General features: G+C 38.5%; 1 protein-coding gene across 1 annotated transcript in view; it reads left to right on the top strand.

The window, feature by feature from the left end:
- The first annotated feature begins 506 nt into the window (after window positions 1-506).
- SNX13 (sorting nexin 13) overlaps window positions 507-18,555 on the top strand; it is a 126,292-nt gene continuing 108,243 nt past the window's right edge. The window contains 1 exon segment of the mRNA XM_021689499.2: window positions 507-715. Coding sequence (XP_021545174.1) covers window positions 704-715 — 12 coding nt within the window. The 5' untranslated portion in view covers window positions 507-703.

Below are 18,555 nucleotides of genomic sequence, written 5' to 3'. Positions count from 1 at the left end.
GTCAAAGTTCAGGAAGAGAGGAACTGCGCGGGGAGCAGTTTCAGATCATATTTAACCCCATTCGCGGAGGGACCCGACGCTCCGCATGCTCCTCGGTCGCTGCTGGGCAAAGGAAATGAGAGAGGAAAGTTTTTCTACAGGACATCTGCCGCCTTGTCCCCGAGACGCGCGAGGTCCGCAGCGCCATCACTCAAAGGCTCGGTCTCTGCGGGTCTCGCTCCACCCCAGAGTCGGCCCACCCCGGCGTGCGGCGGAGGACGAGCGAACTCTGCGGACGCGCCCGCCGGATCCCGGGCTGGCCCTGCGCTGGGCCCCGTCTCCACTCCCGGCAGTCCCAAGTCCGCCTGAGAACCCAGCTTCGGAGGCCTCACCGCTGTGGCCGAGTGGGCCGCGAGGCGTCCACCTCCACTTCCCCACGCGCCGGCGCCATGGAGACGGTCACGAGTCGCCGGCGGCTCCTGCGCTCACCAATGGGAGCGCACGTCGCAGAAAGACGCGGACGTCGCTCTTCCAAGATGGCGGCGCGTCCGTCGCGAGCAGCCGGGCCGGGGGGAAGCCAGCAAAGCCGAGTAAAGCCGCCGCCCGGGAGAGGACTGAAGGAGCTGTTTCGGCCGTTGGCGGCGGCTCGGGCAGTTTTCGCTGCTGCTACGGCTGTTGCCATGCGGCGAGGCTAGGGAGGAGCTCACTTCCCCGGGGTGTAATAATGTTAACAGAGGTAAGCGGCGGCGGCGGCCAGTGTTTACCTGTGAAATGGGGAAGGGGCCGGCGCCAGCTCTTCCGAGAACATCATTTCTCCCGCCCGCGGGCCTGACCCTCCGTAGCGGGCCCCGGGGCCCGAGGAGCAGCGGGGATCCTACAAGTGCCCCCTTGAATAGGAGCTGTGCTGACTCAACAGAGTCCCGCCACCTCCGGCTGCTGTGCCTCTTCTTTCGCAGTTGCCACTTGACCGTCGCCCGTGGCACTGGTCACCCTCCTGCTGTCGCTACCTCCTAACTCATCGCTTCCTTCGTGGTGTCCCCTTACACGCTGCTCTGTCGCAGCGTTGGTCTCTCTGCATTGCTGCTGGTTCCTGTTCCCCTACGGTTTGCCCGAGACCTCCCTTCTCCGGTCCCGGCCTCCAGGGCCCTCCACCTCCAAGCTCAGTCAGCATCCTGGGTTTGTCACTTGGCCAGACCGGTTTTTACCCACCCCCTACTTTGCCTACTTCGTGAAGTGGACCTTCTTTCTCAAGCGACACTTGAATAGCCCAGTTATGTCACCGTACCCCCTCCCCACCCCCACACCCTGTCACCTTTTTGAATCGTAGGAATCAGAAAGTTCAGTTTAGCATCTACACTCTTGATTTGCTTAAGGCTCCCTTGGTACCCTTTGTGGAACAGTTTTTTTTTTTAAACTTGAACCTGAAATGGAAGTAGGGCAACTATGACTAGCCAATCAGTGTCCCTTTTCTAGTGCCTCATGTCCATTGCAAAAAGCAGACTTTTTGAAGAGTCTGCCTTTGTAGAGTTTGCCTTTACTAGCAATACTTTAAGGGCAAGAACTAAATTGGTCTAATTAGATACTTGACCCAAGTTAACACAGTTATGTGTAGTGGTATATGCTGGTGTAGGCGTCAATGAAGATAAATTCTGCAGCTTGTGGATTTGAGGCAATGTCTTAGAAGCTACTTGCTTGAAGTCCTTTGAAGGTTCCGATGTCAGCTGTCAGGGACTAGTTTGGGCATCTTTGTGGGCTGAGTTAAAGATAGGAAACAATTTTAATGGGCAACAGGAAGTATTCCTACCTGGGCCAAAAGGAAATAAAATCGTTTGTAGATGAGTGGCTTTTATTGTGTTAAAATGTGATGAAAAAGGATTTACTTGCCTTTCCAATTTGATAAACCTCTGAGGAAGTTCACACTTTGGTATTTGCACTTGATTTGCGCACAGAGCCTCGGCTATGATGTCTCTGGTAAATACTTACTGGTTGATTGTAATTCATGAACTCCTTATTTCTAGTAGTTTGTAGCTCACTTAATATTTCTTTTTTTATTTCTCAGAGAGAGACACAGAGAGGGAACACAAGCAGGGGGAGTGGGAGAGGGAGAAGCAGGCTTCCTGCTGAGCAGGGAGCCCGATTTGGGGCTTGATCCCTGGACCCTGGGATCATGGCCTGAGCCACCCAGGCGCTCCTCACTTAATATTTCTAAATTTCACATATTTTTCATTCCTGGAGTTTATTAAATTCTCAGAGATTATGATATAACTTTCTGTTGTCATTAGCAGTATTAGGTTAAAAAAAAGATCTGAGTAGCAGAAGTTGTATTTTTTATCTTCAGTGTGATATTTTGGTGAGAATAATTAGCCTTATAATAAGTTTCAGTGGAGTCTTTAACGTGTGATATTTTATGACATGATCTTATGATGAAACTTGGCTTAGGCTAGCATGTTTTAAAGAGTTGTAATGCTATCACATGAGCTCATTGTCTGCTAGTAAAATGCTAGTGCCTTGATTTGGAAGGACTGTACCTTCTAAGCTTCTGTATTGTAAAATGATTTCGTGTTTCAGTGAAATATTTTAAATAGTAAGTCATTGATGCCAGTAAGATGTACTGTAGTGCTTTGTGTGTTACTGGTGCAAAGCTTGTAAGTAGCCGATCCAGGTTTCCCACCTTGGCAGTCCCTTCCGAGTCCATTCTGTTAACTACTACGAAGGCCCAGATTAAATGGTACTTGGATTTTATTTTTGGTTTGTAGTAGTCATTTTATAGATTAGAAAACTGAAGCCCAGAGACTGGTCCAAGGTCAACATTTATTAGTGGCAAATGTGAAACTTGAATCCCATCTCCTGACCTAGTACAGAATTCTGACTGTATAGCTTTCAGTGAGTAATTTTCAGCTCTCTTGATCGATTTTATAATACACTACTATCTTTTTTTTTAAAGATTTTATTTTATTCATTTGAGAGAGAGAGACAGAGAGAGAAACAGCATGAGAGGAGAGAGGGTAGGGGGTTGGAGGGAGAAGCAGGCTCCCACTGGAGCCGAGAGCCCGATGCAGGACTCGATCCCAGGACTCCGGGATCATGACCCGAGCTGAAGGCAGTTGCTTAACCAACGGAGCCACCCAGGCGCCCCTAATACACTACTGTCTTGTCCGAATATTGTCAGTAGGTAAACTGAGAATTATTACTTGAGAAAGACTTTTTACTTTACCTTAGCCTTTTGTTTCTAATGCTCAGAAATAGTCCTATTTTGAAATATATTAGATAGAAAATTTTACTCAGTATTGGTTACTAAAAAATTAATAGTGTGGGACTCCGTTTTATTGCTTCTCCTCGTTCTAACATAGATCAGGAGATATTAGGGGAAGTGATTTAATTCATGTTAGATCTTAAAATATATAATGATGAGCTATGTTACAAAAGAATCTCTTGTTCAACAAGCAGACCCTGTGCTCAGAAAGTGGTGAGTGGTACTATCTGCTTGGTTCTTTGACATCTCAGCATTGAGGTAGGAGATACTGTCCTCGATGGCCAGATGAGAAGACAGAGTTAAAATAGTTTGCTTAAAATTATGTAACAGGTGGTAGAACCAAGAGTCACACCTAGGTCCTTTTATTCCACATTGTGTGCTGTTTTTGTGGCTCAGTGTGGAATGCATCATTCATTTTCTTTTGTAGCTGATAATCATCAGTAGAGACTATTTTTAGGTTTAAGTTTTTTTTTTTGAACCAGGATGAGGATGCCAAGTATATAGGTACATAATAATAACAGTAATGATAAATAAGCATATGAAACTTCAGTTTTGCATTTTGTCAAAATAGGTCTTTGAAACCTTTATAGAAATGAGAAACTATGCAAGTGATCAATTAAGAGCCATCTTAAGTTAATGGAAAAATTACCTAGTTGAGCAAATTAATATGTATATTGAACTTTGAAACCTGTGATATGATAGATTAGTGTGAAATTAAGTACAGCCCAGTAGGTCCTCTTGCCCCCCCCCCCCTTTTTTTCCTCTCTCTAAAGGGCAGTTAACAGTTTTCGATTTAAACTTTTTGGCTTTAATTTGTATTATTTTCATTCTCAATACAAATGAAGTACTTAAAAGACTTGCTAGCCATATCCATGTGTCTTTTGCATTTTCCACATAGGGATGACAGATTTGTTTGTTTTAAATGTCTAGTTAATCTTTTTCCCCTTCTACTGTCTTTGCCCCTGTTAGGACTTCTTAATGTTACTCCTATTTGTCAAAAGTATACTTGAAAATTATTTGTTTAATACCTATTCACCCTCCACTGCTCTCTTTTTTAAAAAAAGTATAAATTTACATATATCAGAATTAGGGTATGGGATGTTTACTTGAGGATTTGTTTCAGTTAATCTGAATTTTCACAGCATTAGAATATAATGAAATACATTAGGATATAAAGAAGTATTTATCAACGGATTTTCTTTAAACACTCATTTTTAAACTTTTTTTTAAAAGCTATTAGGGATATGATTCTGAGCATTTATTATTACAGAGAACTAAAGGTATAGAAGTTGTAGGAAAATATGTTGAATTTAAAACAGGGCTGTGGTATACTGTGGAGGTTGTTTTTTGCATAACAAGCAGTTACCAGCCTGTTGACATTTGTCTTGTGCTTTCAGAAATATGTAGTAAAACATTGTAGCTGTTTAAGCTTAATAATTCGGGTTGTGTGCAAATGTGAGGCATTAGTAAATGTTAAATAAAAATGGTTTATATTTGTGTTAAGTCACTGCCACCCAGATTTATTGTTTTTTTTTTTTTTTAATATTTTATTTATTTGACAGAGAGAGACACAGCGAGAGAGGGAACACAAGCAGGGGGAGTGGGAGAGGGAGAAGCAGGCTCTCCGTGGAGCAGGGAGCCCGATGTGGGGCTCGATCCCAGGACCCTGGGATCATGACCTGAGCCGAAGGCAGACGCTCAATGACTGAGCCACCCAGGCGCCCCCAGATTTATTGGTTTTTATATATTGACACTAATTGTAGCTTTTGTGGTTAACAAGATACAGATGGGAAAAGGCGGACTCTAGCACTTTTAGAAGTCCCAGATTAATAGTTGTTAAGGGAATAAAATTTTGTGTTTCAAATACATTTTACAGATATTTGCACAAAGGAAGTTCTTTCGGGATTTTCATAGCTTTTGATAGGTGATGTGCTCTCAAAGGTGAGAGTTTGCATTCTATTGCAAAATTGTTTAACCATGTGATGGGTAATTTTATTTGTCAGCTTAACTGGCCATAGGGTGCCCAGATTTAACAGTATTTCTGGGTGTGTCTTCTAGGGTGTATCTGGATGAGGATGAGATTAACATTTGAATCAGTGGACTCTTTAAAGTAGATTGCTCTTCCTATTATGGGTGAGCACTCTCTAATCCCTTGAGGGCCTGAATAGAACTACAGGTAGAGGAAGGAGGAATTCGCCCTTTTTTCCCCTCTGCCTTACTACTAGAGCTGGGATATCACATCTCATTTTATCTTCTTCCCTTGGACTGGGATTTAAATCATTGGTCCCCTGGTTCTCAGGCCTTTGGACTGAATTACCACTAGTTTTCCTGGGTCTCCAGCTTTCAGATGGCAGACTGTGGGACTTCTCAGCCCCCATAATCATATGAACCACTCCTTCATAATAAACCCCCTTAAAAAAAAAAAAAACAAAACTTATTTCCTATTGGTTCTGTTTCTCTGGAGAACTCTAATACAGAGACTTAACAGTTTCTTGTGTGTCTCTCTGGGAAGTCCTGAGATGTGATGAGTTGTGCAGCAAGGAAGGATTTTGGGGGCTCTTTTTAACACACTCTTGCCAATAAGAAGTGTTTAGTAAATTATGCCTTGCTTTTGTTAGTATATTTGTTAAGAGAGATATTCTTGGGATGCGTTAATCTTTAAACTACACGAGCTGTTTTTTAAATGATTAATGATATTGTAAAGGCTTCTAACCAGAACAAGAATCATAGCTCCATTGGCACCTAAAGGATGTTAGGAAGTAGGAAAGAGATTTTATAAGGGGAATGGAAGGACATTACTGTCTAGAATGGGGCTGGCTGCTAACTGTACACACAACATTGTTTAGCATTTTTTGATAAACCGAGTAGAATATTGCCAACTATTTCTCAAGAATTTTAAATGGGTGGGGCACCTGGCTGGCTCAGTTGGTAGAATGTGTGATTTTGGATCTCAGGGTTGTGAGTTTAAGCCCCATGTTGGATGTAGAGATCACTTAAAAATAAAAATAAAAACGGGACGCCTGGGTGGCTCAGTCGTTAAGCGTCTGCCTTCGGCTCAGGTCATGATCCCAGGATCCTGGGATCGAGCCCCACATCGGGCTCCCTGCTCGGCGGGAAGCCTGCTTCTCCCTCTCCCTCTGCCCCTGCTTGTGTTCCCTCTCTCGCTGTGTCTCTCTCTGTCAAATAAAGAAATAAAATATTAAAAAAATAAATAAAAATAAAATCTTAAAAAAAGAATTTTAAAGGGCCTTTGATTTATTTTTTCCCTTTTGATTCCAGATTTTCCGAGTTTATAAATAAATTATATTCATAAATATTTTCATTATGTTTTATTAATCTAGCACACATATACTCCTTGTTCATCATTCCTGATCAGTAGGTTGCTAGCTAGTTGATAAATTTCAAGCAAAAGCAAATATATGTGACATTTTAGTTACGCCCTACAACTTTATATTAAACATGTCTTCCATTCAGTATTTTGAAATATTAAAATAGAGGTTTTAGTTTTTCATAACTATCCTTGGGAGTCCTAGATAGGGAGATACCAGTGTATATGACTCTGGTGTTTGGATGGATTGTTCCAAAGTTTGTTGACCAGTTTTCTATAGACATTGATAAAAAAATATTAACTAGTCTACTGTATGTTTATGATTAAAAGTGTTATGTTGGGTGCCTGGGTGGCTCAGTCAGGTAAGCGTCTGCCTTCGGCTCAGGTCGGGATCCCAGAGTCCTGGGAATCAGTCCCACATCTGGCTCCCTGCTCAGCGGGGAGTCTGCTTCTCTGCCCCTCCCCTGGCTCATGCCCCCTCTCTCTCACTCCTGTCAAATAAATAATAAAATCTTTATAAAAAAATAAAAGTTACATTAATTGCTACAAGTTTATGAAATTATTTTATTTGGGAAAATACAGAATTAAATTTGGGAGAAGAACTAAGAAATAAGTAGAAATGTTTGTAGTTTTAAAGATTAAAGGTAGGGACGCCTGGGTGGCTCATTCGGTTAAACATCTGCGTTCAGCTCAGGTCATGATCCCAGGGTCCTGGGAGTGAGTTCTGCATCGGCCTCCTTGCTCAGTCGGGGGGAGTCTGCTTCTCTCTGCCGCCACTCTTCCCCTGTGGCATGTGTGCTCTCTCTCTGACAAATAAATAAAATCTTAAAAAAAAATAAAGATTAAAGGTATTGGTTATATGTCATAAGGCCACTGGAAAACCTATTTGCTTTTCATCTCTTTATGTAGTAATTGCCAGCATATATATAACTTTTCACAGCTTACTTAGGTTTAGTCTCATTTCTAGTGTAACTGTGGAATGAAGAGAAATCTCTTAAAGGGAGAAGAGAAAGGTTATGAGAGGAGGTTTGCTTCAGGTGGAATCAACCAAGCTGTGTTAGCTGAGTAATAATGGAAAAGGATGAGCTTTTGGAAGAGGAAGAAAATAGGTTCTATCATGGGGAAGTTTTCAGTGCTGATCACTCAATAGCTAGCCATTCGGGGGTGAAGCTAAGTGACTTTATGGCATTCCCTGAGTGAGGGTCTCAGAGTATGGTTTTTACAATGTGTTTTGAAATTTTGTGGTTTTACAGACCATTAAGTGTCCTCTCTATTGATGTTAATCTGAAATTGACTTTCTATTTCTCAAGTTTAGTTTTTTTTTTTGCCTTTTTTTTTTATTATTATGTTATGTTACAACACTAAATATTTGGGAGGAGAGGGAACTTTGAATTAAAGCAAGTGGACAGCTTTTAAACTATTTTACCTAAAAAAGGGGTTAAAATTGAGTGAATAAATAGGCTGGACTCGTGGTGGTGATGCATTCTCATGTCTATCAATAAATCACACCTACCACAGTAGTGAGGCAACAGACAAATAACCTATATGTTAAGTAGTATAAGGATGAGTCCCGACTTCACTTATTTATGATGTGACATTAGGGAAGTTGTTTGAAATTTTTGAGTCTTAGTTACCTTGTTTATAAAATTGGATAATAGCACTTCCTAGCGGCTCTCATATTGTTGTGAAGATCAGATAAAATGATAGAGTACAACTTTGTAAATTGTCAATCATTATACAAGTATTAGTGGTTAATACATCAAGTTCTTTTTCTTTTTTTTTAAAAATTTTATTTATTTATTTGACAGAGAGAGACACAGTGAGAGAGGGAACACAAGCAGGGGAAGTGAGAGAGGGAGAAGCAGGCTTCCCGCGGAGCAGAGAGCCCGATGCGGGGCTCGATCCCAGGACCCCGGGATCATGACCTGAGCTGAAGGCAGACGCTTAACGACTGAGCCACCCAGGCGCCCCTCAAGTTCTTTTTCTGTATGCCTTGCACTGATATGAATCCAAGTCCTAGGCTCCATCTAGCTTTATGGCTCATTGGCTTCTTAGTGGGTGGATGGATGGATCCCCGGAGAAAGAGGGTGCCTCCTGGCTATTGGTGCAGATATAGGGGAGGCAGAGAATAGATTAAAAGAAGTGAAAGGAAAAAAAAAAAGTAGACTTAGAGCCTGTCTTGCAAACTAGTAATGAGGTTAGTTTCCTGTGTAGTTGGTAAACTGATTCCAAAGCATTTTTGAAAAAGAAGTTCTAAAAAATACTTTGAAAAAGGTTACTTATTTGAGGGTTAGCAGTCATTTCTACATATTAAATATTTGTGGGAAAAGAAATTATCCTAAACAACAGGAAAACCTGTTGTTTAGGATAATTTCCATAAAGCTTTGGTTATAACTTGCACTAGAGATTAATTTTTGTGGTTTAATTTGTTCACCAAACACAAATACACCTACTGTGTGGTAGGCACCTGAGAAGTTCTGGTGTTGAAGCAGTGAGTCAGATCTGAAACCTGCCCTCAGGAAGTTCACTATCAGAGCTAAATTGTGCCAGTTTGTCAGTCATTCAGCTGAAGCCTTGAGGTCTTTTGTCAAAATAAAACCGATAACATAATTAAAGGATGAAAAATTAAGCGGAAGAAAAGTTTGGAGTATGTAATTAAAAGGTCATTACTTTCATTAGCTTTATAACTCCAGGTAAAACTACCAGTTTGGATGAGATGGCAGCTCTAAAATGAGTTTCTCCTTGCTATTGAAGAGTCAGCCCATCTCTCCTGTCTGTATTTGCTTCAAGCTAATTCATAATAAATGAAAAAAAAAAGAACAGAGAGGCAAAAAAATCTGTGAATTTGTCATGTTCTTGTTTTTGTTTTTTTCTGAAAAGACTCTTTAAATCTCCTTAAGGGGTCTACCATTGTCTACTGAAGGATCCAGCTGAATTCTGTTACCCTGATGAAAGTAATGCTTAGTTTCCACCCTCATCTATTATATATTCATTTATATGTTTATTTTGTGTTTCTTCCTTACTGATTGCAAGCTCCTGAAGATGGGGCTCACAGTTGTGTTCCCAGTTCCTGCTCCTCATTAAATATCTTTTGAGGGAATGAATGTTAAATATTCTTTTCAGTAAGATTAAGGTAAAAGTGAAAAATAATTAAGACAATTGTCTACCATAAATTAATGCTATCACATTAATTACCTTTCAAGGATTGGTTACTATCAGTGTCCATTAGATAGTTTTTAATAGGATACTGTGGTTGAATATTGTGTTTGGGATCACAAAACAGAAATTTGACCCAAAAAAGCTGAACACCAGACTTTTCTTTAGAATGTTTTTCTGTCTTAATTTTTCTTGCAGGTAAAAATATGGTTAGATTGATCTTATTTTCATATGACCAATTACAAATGCAAGAACAACTTAGATTTTATCTTGTATATCTTAATACTTAATTTTTATTATGATTTTATGTGTACTACTTAAAATTTGTATTCCTGAACTAGATAAAACTTTGTTTCTCACAGTACAATAATGCTGATTTTTGTGGTGTTTTGTTGAGTGTTTCACAGTTTGTATAACCTTTAATGCTATCTTGAAAGTCTTCAAGTTTGAGGAAAAATTTGGTCATGGGTTTCAAAAAGTTGGAAGTTTGGGGGGGTACATTTTCAAGGAGGGCAGCTGCTACCATAATCTCTTGACTAAAAAGCCTCTCTGTGTCATTGTTAGAGACAGAACATTGTTAGATCATTTCAAGCCATCTACAGTTCCATTATAAATTCAGAAATGATATGTACCAGAAAAGTTCAATGAAACAATTCTGTGTCCAGCTTTGAAAATTAAACTGGTTTATGTTCTTTAAGTTAGTACCAGACACTTTATATACATCATCTGGAATAATTTACTGTTGTTGGTTTATTGCACTGTTTTCTCCCAATTTCCTGAGGAACGTTTTTATCTGATGCATCTGTGAAATCCCCAGTCTTGCTTTTGCTTTTCACTGGAGCTCTGCATGATTGGAGAGTCCTTGGATGTTACTATGCTTAAACCTGAATTGGTTTTGCTCCTGGAACCCTGGAGCTATTTTTAGCCTGGCTATGGTTTGGCACTAGAGAGTGTGTGATTCTTTGTATTGTGACTTTTAAGGCTAGAGTTGAGTGACAATGTGCATGTGTGGAGAATGGCTTTTGGATTCACTATCATTTGAGGCTTGGAAATTATAAAACTGATTGAAGTTGTGCCGTGTTAATGGAAGAATTAAATATGAAATAAAATTTCATCTCATTTTAGTTATTACATAAATTTTGGGCAGTAATTGGTCTGATTTTAAGATATGTGTTATCCAGTGTTTCTTTAAGTCATAATATTGTACTTTAGATTAGTTCTTGATGTGTCTTCTCGAGTTTATTTGAGATGGTATATTTTTCTCAGGGTATTTAATCAGACTGCAGTTATTAATATAACAGCTATTTTTTTTTTTTTTTTTATTTAAAAGATTTTATTTATTTATTTGAGAGAGAGAGAACACATGAGAGGGGATAGGGTCAGAGGACAAAGCAGACTCCCTGCCGAGCGGGGAGCCCGATGCGGGACTCGATCCCGGGACTCCAGGATCATGACCTGAGCTGAAGGCAGTTGCTTAACCAACTGAGCCACCCAGGCGCCCCTATAACAGCTATTTTTATGCCCGATGTTAATTACTAACATCTGACACATTTTTTTTTTTTTTTTTTAAAGATTTTATTTATTTGACAGAGAGACAGCGAGAGAGGGAACACAAGCAGGGGGAGTGGGAGAGAGGGAGAAGCAGGCTTCCCGCCGAGCAGGGAGCCTGATGCGGGGCTTGATCCCAGTACTCTGGGATCATGACCTGAGCTAGAGGCAGACACTTAATGACTGAGCCACCCAGGCGCCCCTGACACATTTTCTTGAGGTAGCACCTAAGTGCTCAACACTTAAACCTTTGGAATAGTCAAATCCTGGTCAAAGCAGAAAAAGAGGAAATGGGATAGGGGGAGGTTGAAGGCAGCTTGAAAGGTGTAACAACAAAGAAAAAAACCCCTGAAATATAATGTATTTTACAAAGAGTGGGTATGTTGATTACATAAAAATTTTAGGATTCAGAGTATTTTGTAATTTATTAAAAGTGTGTTTTATGAACTAAAGCTCAGCAAGTTAATGTCTGATAACTCAGAATATTGAATCAAGTAATAGGCACTAATGCAAAATTTAGTGTGATTATCTTTGTACTGGGGCACAGAGTGTTAGTCATCTTTTTTCTACCTATCTATAAATCTTTATATACGTACATATATGTATTTTCTAATCACAAATTGAACATTCTAATTTCTGAAGAGTGTATGCTGAAGATTAAGAGCGATGGCTGGTGTCAGATTATTTGGATTTGAATCAAAGTTTTGTCACTTTAGAGCATTTTGACTTTGGAAAGTTATTAACTTTTTTGAACCTCAGTTTTCTCATCTGCGTGACTGTAAATTAATGGTACTTATGCCAGTTAAGTATTAAGTGAAATGACATGTTAAATCCTTGAATAATGTTTCCCACAGTAACATTCAGTAAATACTAGGTTTTATTATTTCTTCAGATGTAAATAGCAAGTAATTTATTTTCATAACTTAGAATTTAGTGTTTGAAGTTGTTTTCTGTGTTCTTTGTTTCATAGTGGAGGTTTTAAAATGTCAAATAAAACAAAGAGGTCCTCTTTGATCCGGATGATCTAATTCTTCCCTTTCTAAGTTTTTACTAACTTTCTAATTTATGTATTACGTTGAGAGCTAGATTTAGACTGAATTTCAGGAGGAAATCGAAGAGGTGATACCTGTACAATATGAATTGGTCATAACTAGAACTTTTGACTAACCGGTATATCTCTTCTATATTAAAGCTTTTACTGTAGGTGAGTGAAAGGGAAAAAGTTGTAGTACAATTTCATATTCACTGGCTTTAAAAATGCCAGTGTTACGTAGTTTTCCGTTATGAGAAGTACTATGATTCTTGTCATTTTGATAAAGTTTTATGTAAAGTAGCTTTGAATTTATATAAGCTCTTTTGGATTGTTCCTTTTATAGGGAATAGGCGAGGAATGTAAAAATCCTTTGTTTAAAAAATATATATAGTGGCGTGATTTGTATTAGTATTGTGCAGTGAGTTAAGGAAAGGACTGAGGGCTATGTTATTACAAATAAAATTTGTACTTACAAGTCTAAATAATGGATACTAAGCATATACATTATTTCAATCCCTTCATACAACAGCCGCCTATCTGCATTCATCCAATAATAAACTTATACACAAGGAGGGGGTGTTCCTGTTATAAAAACATTTTACTTAGCTGGAGATTACGCCATCAAAATCCTTTGTGGGTGAATCTGTATCTGTCTTTATTTTCCTTTCTGTACTTATTTTTTCCTTCTTGTTGGTGATGCTTTGTGGATGTGTTGATTATTTTCCCTTGCTTCTTTTATTATTCTCCTGTCTGTAAGCTTGCAGCTTGCCCTCTCAGGGCTTTTCCCCTAACCTTTACCCTTTCCTCCCTCTTGCCAATAAATTAAACAGGCCATTTTCATTTTTAACTTACCACGAATGGGTATAAAAATATTTTTCTGTTGTTAATTTAAGAGGTGAACAAATAAAACAGTATATATATATTTAAAACAATATAGTGCAGTATAATTTTTTTATGATGGTATGCCTCTTGTCTGAATTTATCTTCATTAAAGAGACTCATGATCTCTGAGTTAATGAACACTGTTGAGCTTTGTTTTTTTATTGTGAATTAAAAGGATCTTGTAGTACTTTCAGGGTCATTGTTTTGATATTGAGTTGTTACTGTACAGCTGTTAGGAATGTGAAGGAAATTTATATGTATCTGTGCCAACTCTAGAACATACCCTAGAAGTTATCTGAATATTATTACTTACAAAATCTACATCAGATTTTTAAAGACTACAAGGGATTTAGGATGTTAGTGTCAGTTTAGTTACTTCAGGTTTTTCTGATAAATTGAATTTTTGAATCTCAATAAATCACTTTTATTTTATTATTCAGACATTGTGTGTAGAATCTTGCCCATCCCCTCCCCGCTTCCTTTAAAAAAAGTCTACTTGAGAGTCAGTGTAAAATAACGGTTCAAAACATGCTTGAATTTTAAACCAAGCTCAGTTCATGGCCCAGTTCTATGAGTTAGCTGTTTCCTCATCTGTAGAATAGAGTTAGTAATATAACTTATGTCAGAGTTGTTGTGAGAATTAAATATATATAAAGTGGTTAGCAAAGGTCCTAGCCAATACGAAGCACGTAGTAAATGGTGGCTCTAACTGTTGTGTTAGAGGATGCTCCTTTTCATAAGAAGAAATGGTAGAAGATTGGTGAGAGTTCATGGCTAGGCTTTGCATTAAAGATCTAGGTCTCTCAACTGTGATAGGCATGTGTTGTTTTGATTTACCCTTGGATGATATGATGGGAGAAAGCAAAAGTTGAGTTTGAATATTGAAACTTGGCATTCGTGTATTGTTCCAGTCATGTGTGAATGAGAGAGAAGAGGGGCCATTTAGGAATATGGCCTGATTTGTCTTGCTTTTGTGCCTGTGAACTGCTGTGCTAAAAGTTTTGTGGATTTTAGTAGAGGAACACTTTTGTACTTGGAAATCTTCAGGTGTATTAGTTAAATTCATTCTTTATAATTCATTTTTGTCAAAGGCACTGAATATGAATTGCCATGTAACTAAGCTTATTTTTCAGTATGAGGTAATGATAGAGAATGGTCTTGATTTTCTTAAAAAAGATTTTATTTATATATTCGTTTATTTATTTAGAGAGCATGCATGCGCATGTGGGAGAGCCAGGGGAGGGGCAGAGGGAGAGAGAGTATCTCCAGTAGGATCCAGGCTGAGCAGGGTAGGGCTTGATTTCAGGACCCTGAGATCATGACCTGAGCTGAAATCAGGAGCCACCCAGCTGCGCCAGAAAATGGACTTGATGTTTGAGAATCTTTATGTAGTATAATGTGGCCCAAAAAAGGTAGGTAGACAGTAGACCAATTGTTGGGTTAGAAAAGCCTAGTGCAATACTGTATTATATTAGAACAATACATTTATTTTAGTTTAGTGATATAGTAAGGTATTCATGGAATAGGAAGAAAATTACTGAGAAACCTGGACATTCAAGATTTTAATTTTTTTTTTTTAATGTTTTCTTTCTGGTCTTGAGGAATATAGTGGAATAATGCCCTCTTCCCCAATAAAACATTTCCATCGTTGTTTCAAGAAGTGTAATGAATTAAGACACTCTCCATTATTTAGAAAGAACATCTTTAAAATAAAGTATTTATAGAAATATAAAATATATATAAAGTATATATAAAATATATAATTTTAATCAATTTTTTAAAGTGCAGTTTTTCAAACATACAGAAACCTTGAAAAATAATGCTTTTAGCACTCATGTACCAAGTACCTGTATTGTTAACATTTTGTCATATTTGCTTTATTTCTGACTCTTCTGTGTGTTATTTTTGTTGTTGTAGCTGAATCATTTTAAAGTAAATTGCAGATATTATGTCACTTCTCCTCAGAATACTCTCATAATCTCCCAAGAGTATGGATTTTTTTTTGGCTTTTTAAGTTTTTATTTTAAGGGGTGCCTGGGTGGCTCAGTCGTTAAGTGTCTACCTTCGGCTCAGGTCATGATCCCACTGGGATCGAGCCCCGCATCGGACTCCCCTCCTCCGCAGGAAGCCTGCTTCTCCCTCTCCCACTCCCCCTGCTTGTGTTCCCTCTCTCGCTGTGTGTCTGTCAAATAAATAAAATCTTTTTTTAAAAAAGTTTTTATTTTAATTCCAGTACAGTTAGCATACAGTGTTATATCAGTTTCAGATGTACAATATGGTGATTTAGCAATTCCAAAATTACCTGGTGCTCATAATGACAAGTGTACTCCTTAAGCTCCATCACCTGTTTAACCCACCTCCCCACTCACCTCCCCTTTGAAACCATCAGTTCTCTATAATGGTGAGTCTCTGTTTCTTGATTTCAACCCTCCTCTTTCCACTTTGCCTGTTTCTTAAATAACACACATGAGTGAAATCATAGGGTATTTGTCTTTCTCTGACTTATTTCACTTAGCATAATACCCTCTAGCTCCATCCATGTCATTGCAAATGGCAAGATTTCATGCCTGGATAAAATTCCATATATTATATATGCACACATTTCACATTTTTATCCATTAATCAGTCGATGGACACTTGGGTTGCTTTCATATCTTGGCTATTGTAAATAATGCTATGATAAACGTAGGGGTGAATATATCCCTTTAAATTAGTGTTTTTGAATTCTTTGGGTAAATACCCGGTAGTGTGATTGCTGGATTATAGGGAGGTTCTATTTTTAACTTTTTGGGGTACCTCCATACTGTTTTGCAGAGTGGCTGCACCAATTTGCATTCCCACCAGCAGTGCACTAGGATTCCTTTTTCTGTACATCCTCACCAACACGTGTTGTTACTTGTGTTGTTGATTTTAGCCATTCTGACAGGTGTGAGGTGCTATCTCATTGTGGTTTTGATTTGCATTTCCCTGATGGTAAGTGATGATGAACATCTTTTCATGTGTCTGTTGGCCATCTGGATGTCTTCTTTGGTGAAATGTCTGTACATGTTTTCTGCCCATTTTTCAATTGGATTATTGGGTTTTTGGGTGTTGAGTTGTGTAAATCTTTTTTTTAAGATTTATTTGAGAGAGAGTGAGTGAGAGAGAAAGCATGAGTGGGGGAAGGAATAGAGGGAGAGGGAGAAGCAGACTCCCTGCTGAGCAGGGAGCCTGCCTCTGGGCTCCATCCAGGAACTCCAGGATCATGACCTGAGGCCTAAGGCAGAGGATCAGTTGACTGAGACTGAGCCACCCAGGTGTCACAGAGTTGTGTAAATTCTTTATATATTTTGCATACTAACCTTTTATCAGATATGTCATTTGCAGATATCTTCTCCCATCCCAGGGGTTGCATTTTAGTTTGTTGATTGTTTCCTTCTCTGTACAGAAACATTTTATTTTGATGTAGTCCCAGTAGTTTCTTTTTGCTTTTGTTTCCCATACCTGAGGAGACATAACTAGAAAAAAATTGCCATGGCTGATGTCAAAGAGGTTATTGCCTGTGTTTTCTTCTAGGATTTTGATAGTTTCCTGTCTCACATTTAGGTCTTTCATCCATTTTGCGTTTGTTTCTGTGTATGGTGTAAGAGTGGTCCAGTTTCTTTCTTTAACATGTTGCTGTGCAGTTTTCCCAACACCATTTGTTGAAGAGATGGTCTTTTTCCCATTGGACGTTCTTTCTTGCTTTGTTGAAGATTAATTGACCATATAGTTGTGGGTTTATATCTGGGTTTTCTGTTCTGTTGATCTATATGTCTGTTTTTGTACCAGTACCATACTGTTTTGATTACTGCAGCTTTGTAATATAATTTGAAGTCCGGAATTGTGATGCCTCCAGCTTTGCTTTTCTTTTTGAAGATTGCTTTGGCTATTTAGGGTCTTTTGTGGTTCCATACAAATTTTAGAATTGTTTGTTCTAGTTCTGTGAAAAATGTTGTTGTATTTTGATAGGGATTGTATTAAATGAGGATTTAAAAAAGTATACAGCATTATTGTCACACCTAATAAAATTACCAATAATTTCCTTTTATCATTGAATATTCACTATATTAAGATTTCCTCAGTTTGAACCAGAATCTATTCCAGCAATATCATTGTTAATATATTTAATCCAGAATAGGTAATCTCTTCATCTTTCTTTCTCCTTCTCTTTTTCCTCTTTCTCATCCTCTTTTTCCTCCTCATTGTTGTGAATGATTGTCCTGTGCATTAGGATGCACACAGCAACATCCTTGGCCTCTGTGCTAGTACCTTCTTCTTTACCCCCCCCCAACCTTTTGATAACCAAAAATGGCTTCATATGTTGTTAAATGTTTCCTGGGGAGCAAAGTTGTCCCTGGCTGAGAGCCACTGCATTAAAGGTAGTACTCCTTCTTCACTGTAATTTTTTAGATATTTATTCCTTAGAATTGTTTTTATCTTGAATTGATTCTGTTCCATTTTTGTGTGTCTAGCCTGCTTTGCTTATTTATGTACTCTTTTGTTGTTTAGCTAGCAAGTGGTAATTTAAAAACTGGTTTTATTGAGATATTATTCACATACTCTACAGTTCACTCAAAGGGTATAATTCAGTGACTTTTAATACGGAGAATTACACCTCCGTTGCTGCAATAAGTTGTAGAACTCATTATTCCCAAATAGAAAAACCTTCACCCTTTAGCCATCATTCCCAAATCTTCCTTCTTTGAGCCCTAGGCTATCACAAATACCTCGCTATGGCTTTGCCTATTCTGAACATTTTATATGAATGGAATCAGAATATGTAGCTTTTGTGACTGGCTTCTTTCACTTAGCATGTTTTCAGGGTTCATACATGTTGTAGCATATATCAGTACTTCAGATTTCTTGTATTGCCTAATGATATTACATTGTATAGGTACACCACATTTTGTGTATCCTTTGATCTGTTGGTAGACATGGGGTTATTTCCATTTTTGTGCTATTCTGAATAAAGCTGGTGTGAACACTTGTGTACAAGTTTTTGTATGGACATGTTTCATTTCTCTTTGGATGTGTGGTAGGAATGGAATTGCTGGATCATATGGTAACTATGTTTAACCTTTTGAGGAACTGTGAACTGTTTTCTAAAGCACCTACACCATTTGACATTCCCACCAGCAATATAGGAAGTTTCTAGTTTCCACATCCTTGATATTATTTGTTATCTCTCTTTTTGAGAGAGAGCTGTCTGGTAGGTGAGAAGTGGTATCTCATAGTGGTTTTGATTTGCGTTTCCCTTACGCTTAATGATGTTGAACATCTTTTCGTGTGCTTTTCATGACCATTTATCTTCATTGGAGAAAACGTGTATTTGAATCTCATGCTCTTTTAAAAATT

Source organism: Neomonachus schauinslandi, chromosome 12 (assembly GCF_002201575.2).
Source record: "Neomonachus schauinslandi chromosome 12, ASM220157v2, whole genome shotgun sequence".
In the NCBI taxonomy this organism is placed as follows: domain Eukaryota; kingdom Metazoa; phylum Chordata; class Mammalia; order Carnivora; family Phocidae; genus Neomonachus; species Neomonachus schauinslandi.
The sequence above is the reverse complement of the archived record's forward strand: the minus strand, read 5'-3'. Positions and strand labels throughout refer to the sequence as shown.